This window comes from Mustela lutreola, chromosome 2 (assembly GCF_030435805.1).
Source record: "Mustela lutreola isolate mMusLut2 chromosome 2, mMusLut2.pri, whole genome shotgun sequence".
In the NCBI taxonomy this organism is placed as follows: Eukaryota; Metazoa; Chordata; class Mammalia; order Carnivora; family Mustelidae; genus Mustela; species Mustela lutreola.
In genome coordinates this window covers 213,094,978-213,110,616 of record NC_081291.1, presented here as the reverse complement: position 1 = coordinate 213,110,616, position 15,639 = coordinate 213,094,978, and the positions used below count along the sequence as shown (strand labels likewise).

The following is a 15,639-nucleotide window of genomic DNA, read 5'->3' as shown; positions in this document are numbered from 1 at the left end:
GGCCCAGTGTAGAAACCCAGTAAATAACTGAAGAATGGATGAATGAAATGAACTAAATAAACACGAGGATAGGTGCTTCAGCACCTGGCACAACGCCAACACAATTATTCAATATGAATTTCACACGTACAGAGGTGAGGTGCAGAGGCGCTAAGTGCTGTATAAGAAACAAGTCAGAAGAAGTCTACCTTGCTTTCACAGAGTGTGCTGGAGCTGCAGACAAAACCCACACGTGGGACCTGATGTCCAGCCATGTGAAACAGGGCGTGAGTGTCGCCAGTGCAAGGCGAGGACAGGGGTGCTAGGGTCCGTGTCGGGAGAGAGGAGTGTGGACCTTCACGGTGATGACGGGCTCGCTGGGGTTAGAGAGACTTGGTCACGGGAGAAGGTGTGTAACTGGGTAGAAACGAGCAAGACAGAAAGGCATAAACACCAAAGTAGCGTCACTTAAGGGGAGTCCAGGGGGCTGACCATGAGCTGGAATAGTGGTATGTGGACGGGGAAGCCACAGAGAACGAGCAGGGAAAAGGAACCTGGAGAGAGACTGAGTTTGCCTGTGAACGCTTAGCCAAAGGCAGACTTTATTCTGCTAGTGACACGCAGCCTAGAGAAATGGCCTCGTGCTGTTGTCCTTTAGGGACAGTGTATGGGAAGCCCCGGGAGCAGAAGGGAACCAAACTCAGCTTGGAAGCAATTTTAATAATACATATGGGGTGGGGTGCCAGGGGGCTCAGTTGGTTGAGTTTCTGACTCTTGATTTTTTGGCTCTGGTCGTGATCTCAGAGTCCTAAGACTGAGCCCAGTGTGGGGCTCATTGCTCAGCGGGGAGTCAGCGGGGAGTCTCCTTCTCCCTCTGCCCCTCCCCCACCAAATAAATAAATAGATAAATAAAATCTTTAAAAAATAATACACAAGGGGAGGAATTTAGAACTTGGAGAGCAGAGAACAGAGGAGAGAATTTTAGAGTCCTTACAAAGTTCTGTTCACTTACAACAACAGCTAACATGACAGGCTGTTCTCAACACTTGCCTGTCAACTGATGGGGTGTCCCCAAAGCTTTGCTGGGACACAGGTTGTTCATCATATATGTGATATGTTACAATAAGTTATATATAGTAGTTTGCTTATATGATATATAAATCAGGGAAATACAGATTAAGACCATGATGAAAATAATATTTTGCACTTTATAGATCAGCAAAACTTAAGACTGACTATCCCAAGTGTTGAAGAAGACACAGATCAATGGAAACTCTTGAGCACAGCTGGGAGAGTGTAAACTGTGGAGCATACACCGGCATCTTTTAAGTTGACACATTTCACATCTTGGGACTCAGCCGTTTCATTTCCAAAAGTCTATAGGGTCCCCTAGCCTTTCCCTAAACCCTTCAGAATTCGCAGTCAAGAGATCCGAGAATGGGATGTACGATTTCTGCATTGGGAAGAGGTAACGGTCTGAATTATGAAATTTTTCTTAGAAGTCTGATGTAACTATTGTTTATTCTATTACAAAGGAAATATGTGTTTGTAGTTCAAATCTCAAAAATCACAGATAAGCCAAAACTAGAAAAATAAAAATGCCTATAAACCCGGAAACAAAACAAAACAAAACAAAACTATCAATCTTTAAGGAACCTCCTTCCACCACTTTTCTGTGTGGGAAGGTCCTTCCCCCTCAGTGGTGTCATATACTTATCACTTTGTAGGCTATTTTTTCCCATTTAGTATATCTGCAAAATTTTAACATGAACATAATTTTAAAGAATTGCATAGTTTTTCATTGTACGAATGTGCCAGCTCTATTTACAATACCCAATGCAATCATTGTTCAAATAATTTCCGGTTTTGAACATTAGAAGCAGTTCGGTGTGGGGCACCTGGGTGACTCAGTCAGTTAGGCATCTGACTCTTGATTTTGGCTTGTATCCTGATCTCAGGGTCCTGACGTGGAGCCCACGCTCAGTGGGGAGTCCATTGGAGGATCTCTCTCTCCTTCTGCCTCTCCCCCGCCCAAACTCATGCTCTCTTTCTCTCAAATAAATAAATAGAAACAGTTCTTTGTGGAGCATCCTTAGAGCTAAATATTTGCACATGAGCACGATAGTTTCCACAGGAATTCCTGGAAGTACATTGCTTTGTCAAAGACTGCTTAAAATATTAAGGCTTTTGATACACACCGCCCAACTGTTACCCAGAAAATTTCTGATTCATACTCCCGGCAGAATTGTATGACTGCCCTAGAAAACTTATATTTTCTTAGGATGTGTGCCTGACCATATTCTTTCAGGCTAACAGAGGAAGGAAAAAGAAACCCTTTTCATCTATAAGCCCACAACCCTCTTTGACCCAGGAGGTCTTTCGGCGAGCGTGATTTAGAGAGGTGTGCTTCTGCACTCTTAGAGTTCGCTGGAAGCAAAAGAGTTTATCTTGGTCAGAGTGAAACCCACAGTGTGTTTTCAGGAAGAGGCCCAAGGTAATTCAGGTCTGACTTAGGTCTGACCATATCCTTGTTGACACTGAGCTCTGGGTTGTTTCCAGGACTTTCTTCGCAAGTGATTATCTCCCTCTCAGGCTGATTTTATTTGCACCCTCTCTTCCTGGCAAATCATCCTCCGCCCCCAACCCATCTGATAACATGATATTCCACCCTTTAATTATTTTTTTAAGCTATTGTTCAACACTGAAACTGAAGTTAATTAATCTTTACAACGTCTGTTTATTTGGATAATTAGGCTGCTCTTGGCAGCACGGGTCCCCTGGCACCTTAATCTTTGGCTGGAAAGTCGAGGTCCACCCACACTTGGCCTTGGGATGGCCTTAGCCCAGACCTTGAGGCCCACTGGGTGGTTTCTCAGGAAACAGCAGGATCCCTGGAGCCCACCCAGAAAACGTAACTGCAGCAGGAAATGACACGTCACAATGGACGCCCAGCCAGGAGACCTCCCCGAAGTTCATGCCCAGGTCTGTGGGAAGGCTCACCCTGCCCTGTGTTAAGATGTAGTTTCACTGGTGTCCATGTGGGACCAACAGTGATCAGTCACTTTCACACACTCCTTTCCCTTCCACTTGACAAGACATAGATTCTGATAGAACCGACCTGCTGGAAGCTCTTTCAGGCATGTCTTTGAAGGGTCAGCACCCTCAAGATAAGACTGCAGATATAGCTTTGTTTGAATTCATGTGGCCAAAAGATACCACTTTTTTGAAGATGGCTTCACAGCTAGCTTAGTCATTGGTCTTTCATGTCTTCCCCTTTATTTCATAGTTCAGGGTTATTGCAAAGTATTAGTTTCCTACAGCTGCTGTAACAAGTACCACCCCTTGGGAGCTTAAAGAGCAGAAGTGTATTTCCATTCCGTTCTGGAAGCCAGAAGCCTGAGATGACAGTAGGGTTGTACCTTCTGAGGCCTCTCTCCTTGGCTTGCAGATGGCAAGACCATGTGTCCTCACATGGTCTTCCTCTGTGTATGTCTGTGTCCTAACCTCCTCTTCTTATAAGGACACAAGTTATATTGGATTAGCACCCATCAGACCTTAATCTGACTTAAACACCTCTTTAAAGACCCTCTCCTTAAATGCAGTTGCATTTTGGGGTGCTGGGGTTTAGGACTTTAGCCTATAAAATTTAGGGACACAGAACTCAGCCCCTAACAGCCTTCAAGATGATCCCTAGTCATCACCAGTTTCTGGAACTCATAGCCCTTGTGTACCCTCCTCCCACAGTGAACCAGTCCATGTGACCCCATCTCCGCCAACAACAATACCGACTCAGTCTGCCATATAAGAGACCCACCTTGGAAGCTCAGCCTTCAGGTGACTGTCACCCCAGCCAGTGTCCCATCTGAGACCTCACCAGAACACGTGCGACCCTAAGTCATAAACACCACCCAAACCACCCCAGAATTCCTGCTTCATAGAAACTGTGAGGGAATAGATATTTGTTTATATTTTAAGCTATTAAATTTCAGGGTATATTGCCACAGCAACAGAAAACAAGTGCATATTTTCACACTTAAAAGTGAGTTTCTGGCATACAAAGAGTTCCTCAAAATGTGGGTGAACTTCGAGCATACGTTGAGAGGACCTTGAGGAAAGTGTTAATGAGAGTCGAAGGCCTTGAGGAGAAGCCCAGCGTTGGTTAGCTTTGCACCCAGAGGCCAAGTGCATCTCAGAGTAGAACTTCCCAACTTCAAAGTAAATGAGCGCAAGTATGCTGGATATTTCCCTCAGGCCCCCTGATGCCCCCCAGCTATTGGATTTGGAGTTGGGCAGTGCCGTCCTTCATGCCACTGTGCCATGTAAATAGAATTTTCTGAAGGAAAAGGCTGGGAAGCACAGTCCAAGGTCATCGTGTAGCATGTAGCCAATGTCTCACCATGGCCTTGCCTGCCTGGTGCATTCCAGACGGGACCAGCTTAGGGCACTGTGCACAGAATGGAGGCTCTGCTCGCCCTCCTTCAGGTGGGGTCTCAGAGCCTTTGCTGCAGACAGGAATGAGGCCCCTTATATCTTTTGGGATGTCTGGCATGAGCTCGGGTCCCACTAGGGTAGGTACCGTCAGTCAGGCCAAGGGCAGCCCTGAAGCAGCTCATGGGATCGTGATGATGTCACACATGACAGTCGGGTGTGAGGTTAAGTGCAGATGCCCTGACCCCCACCAGGGATGTCTTCCTCCCCACTGCCATGAAGCCCCTTTCTCTTGATCCCATCCGACGGGGTACAAAGCACACAGAATCAAAAAAGCAACAAACCAGCCTATAACAAAACCAAACTGTAAGTCCAGGAAAAAATATATTGTGGGGTGGGAGACGGGCAGCAGGAAAAAGCATGTCAAGGATTAACATCTTTCCTCTGTCATGTTAAAATTTATGAAAAAAAATAATAATAAGGGTCCCACCAGTGGGGAAAAAAAAAAAGGACAAAGGCTAGAGAGATAGTGGGAGCGAGTGTAAATACAAGAGCCACAAAAACATGGGAAATGTTCAAAGCCATTCATAGACAAAGAAAGGCAAATAAGAAGACTGTTTTACATCTATTAAATTGGAACCACAAAGAAAAATCATACATGCCTCTACCAGAGTTGCAAGGAAACCCAGGAGTGTACGTCGCTGTTTACACACATGAATTGGAACAAGAAGTTTTTGGAAAGAAGTCTGGGGATACACTTAAAGAATTGTAAACATGCCCACACCCTCTTTCAGTATAAAACTTCTGGGAATTTATCCCAAGGAAACAACCCGGAGGAAAGAAAATGCTACGAGCACAAGTTCATCATACACCACTTAGCATATTTGAAGATCAGAAGCAGTAAAATACGCCAGCCACTGAGGTATGGTTAATTACGTGCTATGCTACATCCCTTCAACAAGATATGAAGAAATGACTGGCATTGTTGGCATTTGGTTGGACATGTGGGAGACCACCCAGGGTATAAAGTTACATTTCAAATGTATGAATCAAATGGATGTATGAATCAAATGTATCAAGTGAATCAAATGTATCTTAGAATACATTTGAATTAGAATTTCCATTATGTAAAAACAATCCTACGCTCAGACATCAGGACTTGGAGGAGACCCTGAGAAGGCAAAAGCTCCTCATTTGATGGGTAACATTTATGGCTGCACTGTCTTCTTATGTCCCTTAAATGTCCTTAGGGCTCTGGTGCAGGACACTAACAGGGATCCCACTAGTCACCTTTAGGAAAGAACTGGAAATGACCTCTCCGTATTTGGGAACAAAAGCCCAGCTCAGCAATGCTTCCTGACCTCGCTGGGGCCCAGCCGGCTCTCACCACGCGTGTTGCCAGGGAGGCGTGGAGGCTGGAGAATTCTCAGTTCCACCAGACGGCGGCTTATCCCCAAGGAAAGGTACACCCATCACCTTCCAGAGGCCGCGGTGAGGCCTGACCACCCGGCCCTAGATGGTCATCCCACCAAGCGCATGTCAGGTCCCAGGGTTGAGAATGAATTTTTCTCTTCTTCAAAGCGAATGTGGCCAAGCCATAGTAACTTAGTAACTGGCAGCCCAGGGACCGGATGTGGCCCGGAGGCATGTTTTGTTTGGCTCACACAGTGTTTTAAAAGTTGGAACATTTCACATTAAAAGAAAAAAAAAAAAAAGAGTCCGGATTTCCAGCATCTCATGTGGGGTTGGAAGCCATGACGACACCAGGTCGGCACCTGTGGGAGCCCTGTGTGGACACCTCCCTTAGGAGGGGCTCTGATTCATTCACGCACGTCAGGGTTCACGTGGACACCCACTCTGGGCCAGGCACAGCTCGGGATGCTGGGAATTCTGCGGGGAGCAGACAGACACCGTCTCTACGAGCGCTTGCCCTCCCCTGGGGAAAGAGACCCGAGGCAGGTAAGTGATGGTTTCCGTGATATGAAGACACTCCAACAGGGGTGCCGCTTGGCACTGCAGAGACAAGGTCCCATGCTGGCAGGGAGCCCCGGGAACCCCGTCTGAGAAGGATGCCTGACTTGATTCCTGCATGGTGGGGTGAGAACATTCCAGGCCAAGGGAAGAGCTTGTGCAAAGACCCCAGGCTATGAGTGAGTGTGCAGTGCCCCATCCAAGGGAGGACACACCCGCAGGTGGGAGAACGGGTGGATTCTAATTACGGCGCGCAGGTGCTGTGATCTGACTTATTTTAATAATCTCTCTCCGGCTGCTAAGTGAGGAAGGGACTGAGGGAGGGAATCGGGGAGAAGGGAGGCTGAGCAGCCAGTCTGGTCTGGGTGGTCCAGGTTAGAGATGCCCAGAGCTGCCGGTGAGAGGTACTCAGTGCGGGCGAGTCAGCAGGAGGCGGCTGGGCAAAGGGCGGGTAATGGTAAAGTGTTCACAGGAGAGGGATGAAAGGGGGCTCGGGGGGCAGAACACGCTCAGCACAGGTTGAAACCTTATGGAGAGTCTCCCTGGGGCCGAGGAGGGAATGAGTTTTCAGCACTCAGCGAGATGGGGAGATACGTCCGCACGGGCAGCCAGTGGTCTGTAGGCACACGTGCAAGGGTCTGGCCTTGATGTTGACCTGGAAGGCGGGCACAGTCCAGGCCTCCGCGTGAGGCTGGGGGTGAGCGGAGGATGAGAAGCCCTCCCAAGGGCCTCTCCTCTTCTCTGCAAGCCTCTCCCCTGCAGAGCACAGGGGCAGGACGCCCTCCGGCATTTGGCAGCCGTTCCTGAATGCAGAGAACAGCCTGTCCCTCAGCCTTACGCGTAGTCCATGGGCGAGGGACGGGAGCCCTTGACCTTGAGGGATGCGAGGGGATGGGGGCGGGACGAGCAGGTGGTTTCTGCCGGGAGACTTTGCCGGGGCTCAGACGTTTCAAACTGAACCCCTGAGCAAGGGGCATGGTCTTCCATTCAGAAACCTTTCCCGCGTCCACAAGGGTTATTCGTGGCACGGGCACAGCTGGCTGACCGAAGGATTCCTCGAAGTCTCTATGGAAACCTGCGCTTTAGCCATGATGTCTGCTAACATTTTCTTTGGCTGGTTACGTTTCCCTCTCAGCCCCACTCCCAGCTTCCCAGGAACCTAAGGCAGCGCGACCCACGGTACATAAATCAGCCTGCGTACCTGTCCGTCTGCTTCGATGACCGACTTCTGTTCAAAACAACGGCTGAAACTGTTGGGGCTTAGGGCCGCCTCCCCAAACACAGGTGGCTCAGTTAGATTTCACAAGCTTGAGAAATGGGCCGCCCCACCCCAGTATCAAGAAGGAGAGCCCCTTTTTTGCAGAAATAGGTCAGATCACCAAGGGCCCCTTACCCAGCCGAGGAGACCAGATCATAAGAAGTGTCCTTGCAGGATGTTTGGAAGAACAGGGATCACACTGGCCCTTTAGAAGGATGCCTCTGGCCACCTGGGGGTGAGGGGAAGGCCAGCCGGGGAGCAGGGAGACTGCAGTGACCAGGCAGTGGTCCCTGAGCTGAGTCAGTAGTGGGACCAAGGCAGGAGTGGGTGAAGATGTTCTGAAAACACGCAAGGGTTACATGCGAGGGAGACTGGAGTGTCAGGAACTCCCAGGTCATTCACCAGGGTGTGGGGCGTGGGGTGGTGCCAGGACATACAATGGGAAGCCACGCCCACAAGGACCTCACTGCCCCATTTGGCAGCCAAGCCCTTTAAATAGGAATCCTCTGCCCAGAGCTAATCAAGTGCAGCTAGATGCCCACTTCGGCCTCTCTTTGCCCTTAGAGGACCCTCTGCCATCAGCCGCCGAGGGGCCTTTCTTCCCAGAACACTGGGCTGGGGGCCTTGGCGGGGGCAGGGGCACATGTTCCTCTTGAACTGGTTTTTGTTCTCTCTCTAGTCTTGCGTGAGTTTGCCTGGACAGTCAGTCACTTTATGTTCTCCACCGCCCGCCTCCCAGATCTGAGATATTGGTTTTATACGAATTTCTTTTTAAAATTAATGTTTAATTTCACATGTGAATATAGCAGTTTAATACATTTTGGAGCTCATTTTATTTTCATTTATTATTATTATTTTTTTAATTTAAATTCAATTGGCCAACGTATAGGACATCATTAGTTTTGGGGGTAGTGTTTAATGATTTATTAGTTGCATGTAACACCCAGTGCTCATCACATCATGTGCTCTCCTTGGAGCTCACTTTAGATTTTGATGAATCAAGTGCAGCTCTCTGTGCTATGTCCCCTTGGGGCCTGTTCTCCTGGGTAATATGGAGGGTAGAGATCAGGTTGCTTCTCTGCTGGAGACTGGGATATACGATGGTTAATTTTATGTCTCAGTTCAGCGATGCTATGATGAATCACCAGTCTAGATGTGGTCGTGAAGATATTTTAAAGATAGGACTAACATTTCATATGCAAAGTAGACTCTGAGTAAAGCAGATTATTCTTCCTGATGGGGGTGGGCCTCAACCAATTAGTTGAAGGCCTGAAGGGCAAAGACAGGTTTTCTGAAAAATGAATTTCCCTCCAGGCTGCAGTACAGAAAATCTGCCTGCTTCCAGCCTACCATCTCACAGAATTCAGACTCAAGACTGAACACCAAGTCTTACCTGGGTTCCCAGACTGCCAACCCACTGTACAGGTTTTGGATCTGCCAAGCACCACCACTATGTAAGCCAATTCCTTAGCATCAATCTCTCCAAATGTATGCATGTCTGTCCTGTTGGTTCTGTTTCTCTGGGAAGCCCTGACTAATCATAACATCGGGTGACTTCGATGGGGGCAGCTTCCAGCCCCACATCCCGGCCATCACCTCTTGGCTCTAGACTGCAGACCCCTAAGAAGAATGACTCCCTGAGCTTGCTACAACCCTACACAACCAGTTATGGTCCAGGCTCTTCTCCCTACCCAAATGCCATCCCCAGGTATCCGCAGGCCTCCTCTTTTAAGTCTCTGCTCAGCATACCAGTGACCCTGCAATGCCGGGCCTCTCTGAAGCACACCCCAGCCTCCCCTATGTCCCCTCCACAGTGTGCTTTACCCCTTAGCACTTGAGTGCACCTGAAATACAACAAGTGAACTCCTTTCATTTGCTCATTCTCTCACGACCACTTTGTGCACAGCTGGAAATTCCATGAGGTTCCATGAAGACCCTGTGTTGGTCACTGACAACTCCTCCACCCATAGAACAGGACCCTGCATACAGTCGGTACTCAATAACTACTTGATGTGAAATGACTAAACGATGGACAAATTTGGGAATGTGGGGCAGAAGGAGGTGGCACCCCTGGGGTTGTTCCTCCCTGCCCTTGGCTTTCCCTCTAATCCAGGTACTGGCCAGAGTCCCAATCCCCTTGGCACCGAATGAGATAGCCCCATGAAGCCACATACCAAAGGGGGGGAGCCACTCTGCTTCGGAGGCGCAGGTATCCCTCTCCTGGGTCCTCCTGCCGTAGCTCGCAGAGTAGATGTTGAGAAACTTGGAAGGGTGACAGTGCAGTTTCAGCTCTTGGTCTTCACATATGGTTTTGTTTTTTAATTCATCTGAAGCAGAAAAAAAATTTAACGGCACCATCAGCTTCTCTCAGGAGGAATGGGGGAGTTCTGCCCAACCCCTGGCCACTCATCCACCCCCTGGAGCTGCTTCCTGGGAAGGCCAGTGGGAACAGCCCCAACCGGGGGGTGGGGTCTGACCCTGGAATAAGAGCCCTCTGCAGGAAGAGGTGGGAATGACAGGAAGAGGAAGGCAGAGGAGACAGGAGCCAAGTATAGGGGAAGACAGGGCTCACTGGCCGCGTTGGGCACGGTTTGGGGATGGGCCTGGCCATAAAGGATGTCTCTCTCTCTCTCCACTTGAGGTCACACATTCCTTAATGGAAGGGAGCCTTTCCTCAAATGTTGACTTAGACCCACATGAGTAAAGATCAGGAATTACCTGATTGCAGATTAAACTTCAGGAGAGAGCCCAATTAAACCTCACCACCAGATTTCCTAATATCCTAGCACCCCCATTTCCATATATAAAAAGAGAGAGGTTGTAAAAGTAAATGATTTCCTTGGCTTGGAGAGGGAAAGAACAGGGCATGTGTCTTATGAAGAGTTCCTTCTTCCAGCCCCCAGTCTGGTGATCCAGGAGCAAACGAGGCTTGGCTGCTGTGGTCTGTGCTACCGTATGACAACCCACACCAGGTTTGTTCCCAAAGAATTTAGGGAAAGGTCTGTGCATCTGTGTCATTCACCGACCACAGAAACATTTCTCTTTGCAATGTCACACAGCATTCACATGGTACATGCACTGCTGATGAAAATATAGTTGATTGTTTTTTTTTAAAAGACCATACTGGAAAAGCATTCCATTAATAACCTTGTTTCATGATGATTTGGTTTTTAAAAGCAATCATTGTTAACACTCCAGACACCAAGGATCAGGTATTGTATGACTCTATTTTGTTGAGATCTCCAGAAAGGCAAACCCATAGTGACAGAATGTAGGTGAGTGGTTCTATTGGGGCTGAGGTTTGGGATCACAGGGAAACAACAACAATGAACACAGGACATTTTTGAGATGATGAAAATGTTCTACAGCTGGACCGTGGTGATGGTGGCATGACTTAGCCCATTTGCTGAAAATCACTGAATGGCACACTTACCATCAGTGAAATTTATGCTATGTAAATCGTACCTCAATAAAGATATTTCAAAAATTACAAAAGCTACTATTTACTGAGCTCCTCCTATGGATTAAGCCCTGTTCTAAGATCTTTAAATGTATCAGTGAATCTAATCTTCAGAACAACTCTCTTGGAAACCCCCTCTTCATATCCTTGGTGTGTTGTGTTTTGGATTTTTAGACGCTGCAGCAGTGATTCGTATGTTCTGGATGCTAACTTTCTTCTATTAGGTATTACGAGTATCTTTTCCTAGTCTGCCACTTACCTTAAACTTTGCAAAATCAAAACAAAGCAGAACACAAAGGAGACCATGGTCATTTGTTTGCACGTGTGGGTCTCCTCTCCTCACCTCCCCAACATTTTGTAAGGGAAAAGAAAAGATCCTGTATTATTACTCCTAGATTCTTCTACTTTGAAATGGCAACTGCAGAGCAAATGGGAACATTTTGGAGCCAAACAAGCCAACAGGAGCTAAATCGTAGGAGCTACTCGGGCTGCCGTGGACTGTCTGGGATGGGGAAGAAGAAAGTGTCAAGAGGAAAGAAAACTAGCAGCCCCCATATCTACTCTCCCGTGACTGTCCTGCCCAATGCTACCCCTCCTATGGCCATTCCCCATGACCACCCCCCATGACCATCTCCTTGACCACACCCCATGACCATCTCCATGACCATCCCCCATGACCACTCCCATGACCACTCCCACTGTGACCACCCCCCAAAGACCACGCCCCATGACCACCCCGATGACCTTCCTTCATGACCACCCTCCGTGGCCATTTTCCATTCCCACCCCTATGACCAATCCCCATGACCACCCCGATGACCACTACTACCATGGCCACCCCCAAAGACTATCCCCCATGACCACCCCCCATGACCACTCCCCAACCCCCACTGTCACTTCTCTGACTCACTCATGTTTTTGGATGGAAGGTGCAGGCCATTCCCACCCAGATCCCTCAAACACCTCAAGCAAAAGTTTTTCAAACTGATTTGAGGCCTATTCTATTCTATTCTATTCAGGATATCAGTTTAGTCATTTGTGACCTGCAATTTAAAAAAAACAAAGAAGAGTTTAGAAAGCATCAAAGTTCATCATGCAAACAAGGAATAACACTATTTTATAATTAAAAAAAAAAATCTTTTGAGTTGTGTGTGTGTTGTGCTGGGCCAAAATGTGAAATTTTTCCTTACTATGCCTTGTAATCAAATCAATTTGAAATCACCCCCCAAGAAGCCTTCCAGGAAGTCAGAAGGGGTAAACACTAGGGCAACGGTGGCCTGGCCATGGGACTTCATATCCTGGCATCGCTGATGCTCAAGCCCCAAACTTAAAACACGAAAGAAAATAATCCCCAAATGTAAAGTCTACCTTTTTCTGTAATGTGTGAATTCCCACACCTTTCTACACCAAGAGGAGAAGAACAGTGAGGAAATCTCACTTCAGATTGAGATTGGAAATTCAGGATCTCAGTACACCATCAGTTGATAAATTGTGGCACAGTCCCTTAATCTGTGGTGATGGAACACTCAAGATTAGTGAAAGGCATGAAACAGAAACCGGGTTGCTGATGCTTGTGGTTGAACACACGAGGAACTAACAGAGGAGGGAAAATCTAAGTGGTGACGAAGCGATGTCTAGAATGCCCTTCACCCGGTCCCTGGACCTAAAGCCAAGAAAAGCTTTGTTTTCTTTTGCTAAACAGAAAAGACACTGAGTCTGACCCTGACATCGGAGGGCTTGATTCTGGTGAGTCACATCCGCACTGGGGTGAGGTTTTCAGTGTTTTTGGCGAGTAAATGCTAAATCCCACCAACACCAAAATACTGCCTTACTTCAAAGGCCCAGAATGAACGATGGCCTTTGATGCAGAACAGAGGGCGCGGGGTAGACACACCAAGAGAGCCCAAGCCCCCATCTGCCTGGGAGAATACTGAAGAATGTTAAGAATGCCTTCCAGGGGCAAAGCTCGCCCAAAAGGATGAAAACCAAGCCTAATCTAGCAAATTGGAAGCTTTCCTTTTCAACAGGATTGGCTTCTTTTCTTTTCTTTTTTCTTGTCCTTTGCTTTGCTTTTCCTTCCCCCCTTCCTTCCTCACTTTCTCAGAATTTTTAAAAATTAGAAGAGATTTTTCAAGGCTTGTCATGATGTGTACTTCTCAGCCACCGCCTCTCGGAAGTACTAAGGCCCATTCACTAACGGAGTTTCTCCACGCGGGCCAGACTCACCCAGAGAAACACAACACCCCTACTCTAAGGCCTCTGGTGATACTGTCCCCAGATTACGGGCCAATCATCTCCTGGAATGGAGGGGCCTGTGAGTGTCACATTACAAGCTTGGGGTTAGCCTGTGTGATGTTGAGTCACTGGGTTCCTTAGGAATGTGCTGATTCACTGTCACCTAAGAGCGACACTTCTGGGTCCTAAAAACAATGAGACCGCTACAAATTGCTACTTTGGGTAGAGAAAGAGAATTTGTTTTAGAGCTGGGTGAGAGTGCTTGATGGCCTCAAATTAGACAAGGTGGGGTGGGGCAGGGATTGGGGGGGGGTGGGGAGCCTTCCAGAAGCTTCCTCATGGGTGTGGATGGGGAGAGTGACAGGAGCCCAGGCAGAAGAACCGCCAGGACTCTTCTTCAAGGACAACAGTAGCAAGACACCCCCCCCCCCAATTCTGTCAAGCAGGGGCTAGGCAGGTTCTCCTTAATAACACAGATATGCACCTGCATATCCGCAGGGCCCTTCAAAGCGGGTGGGCAGCATCACCTGTGCGATCACTGATGTTCCTTAGGACGGTCATGCGTGGTGATGTTCTCAACATACAGAGATTTAGTCACTTCTAACGTGTGTGTGTGTGTGTGTGTGTGTTTTTAAATTCTCTACAGGCAGTATGTCCTGCTCTTGCCCGCACCTGGGGCAGACCCCAGCCCAGCCCCCAACACCTGGTGTCTCACTGCCTTCCAGATACTCCCATCCTCAGCAAGGACTTAATCTGCCCCCTGGAATGAGGGTCGCTGGTCCCTGAGGGCACCTGCATGACAAGCCCAGGCTCAGCCTCTTACAAGCCGCACTGTAGTTTTCGTCTACACAGCACTGTACTCACACACTCCTTAACCCCGTGCGGGCAGTACATTATCCTCACTTGACATTTGATTCATGAAGCCAGCGTCCCTGTAAAACAGCTCCCAGACCAGCCAACAGGCCAGCCCCGGTAGGCGGTGTTGGCCCAGCTCCCCGGCGTAAAGGCTCCCACGGTGGCAGGTTTCACTGCCCACAGGCAGGGCCGGGGAGAGATGCACATAGTTGGCACTTGGGATGAGGGCTGGGTCCCCGCAGCCCCGGGTGCAGCCGGGTACCCCTTCGAACAGTCCGTGTCACGTTCGGGCTGGCACCAGAGACAAAGGGCCTCCGGGCTAGGAGGGTGGCAGAAAAAGAGTCTGGAGCATGTGGGGGCCCTTCTCTTCCTCCTTCCCCACTCACAGCAGCAGCAGGGGCGTCTCCTAAACTGCAGGACCTCGGGTCACCGATGTCTCCGTTACCCAAAGTCCTCTGGTCCGAACTGCTGCGTCCCCTTTCAACTCAAGTTGAAATCCTAATGCCCAACTTGACGGTGTTAGGGGGTGGGGCCTTTGGGAGGGGCTTCGGTCACGAGGGGATTAGTGTCCTTCATGAGAGAGACCCCAGAGAGATTTCTCATCCCTTCTGCCAAGGTAGTTAGAGAAAAAGACAACCACTGGTGGAGGAAAGGGGCCCTCGGCAGATACCAAATCGGCCAGCACTTCGATCTTGGTCTTCACAGCCCTCAGAACAACAAGAAATGAACTTACGTTGATTATAAGCCTTCCGGTTTACAGCATTTTGTTACACTAGCTCGAACAGACTAAGACACAAGGGCTCTGCCCCTAATCTATTACCACACAGGCCAACCAGAGGCCATTTTAAAACCGCACCCACACACCATCCCTGTTTAAAGAAAGAATCCACCTCCTTCCTTGGCCATCAGGGCCCCGGGGATCCTGCAATGGCTCCCCGGCCGGTGCTCCTGCTTGCCCCCCCCCCCACTGCTTCTTCTGGCCACAGGCTTCCACGGGGAGCGCTCCTTCTATGCTCGCCCCTCAACCCGCCGTCCTCAGCCCCACCATCACCTGCCAGGTGCAGGAATGCCTTCTCTGCACCCCTGCTGGGGTCAACTCCCCCAGATGGACCTGCCCAGTACCAAGACAGCAGGGCTCCCGCTGAGATGTTTTTTAGACAGGTCTGGTCTTTCCCGAGAAAGGTGACGGTTGCTAGAAACTAAAGGACAACAAGGAAGCAGCTGTGTGAAGATGCAGTAAATGGTGCCACACGAAGGAAGGTTGGGAGCTGTCCCGCACGGAACCCCATCCAAGAAACTTCTGCAAAACCCGAGAGCAGTCTTCCCACCCAGCAGCTGGCCTGACACCTGTGCACAGCAGAGGCTCCGCAAGTGTTTTGCTGAAACAAAATCAGCGATCAGACCTACTTGCTCGGTGCGGGAAGAAGGCTGTGGTCCGGCACTGACTTAGAGT

The 15,639-nt window shown here is 48.9% G+C and overlaps 1 protein-coding gene and 1 long non-coding RNA gene across 3 annotated transcripts in view; one reads left to right on the top strand and one right to left on the bottom strand.

The window, feature by feature from the left end:
• The window catches only part of EVA1C (eva-1 homolog C), a 68,956-nt gene that overhangs the window by 15,789 nt on the left and 37,528 nt on the right, over positions 1-15,639 (bottom strand). For both annotated transcript variants that reach the window (XM_059164589.1, XM_059164590.1), the window contains one exon: positions 9,811-9,963. In XM_059164589.1, the coding sequence (XP_059020572.1) occupies positions 9,811-9,963 (153 nt within the window). The remainder of the gene's footprint in view (positions 1-9,810; positions 9,964-15,639) is intronic.
• On the top strand, positions 991-4,562 carry LOC131825312 (uncharacterized). Its single transcript, XR_009351197.1, has 3 exons — positions 991-1,072; positions 1,194-1,447; positions 3,724-4,562. It is a non-coding gene; the product is annotated as an uncharacterized LOC131825312 (long non-coding RNA).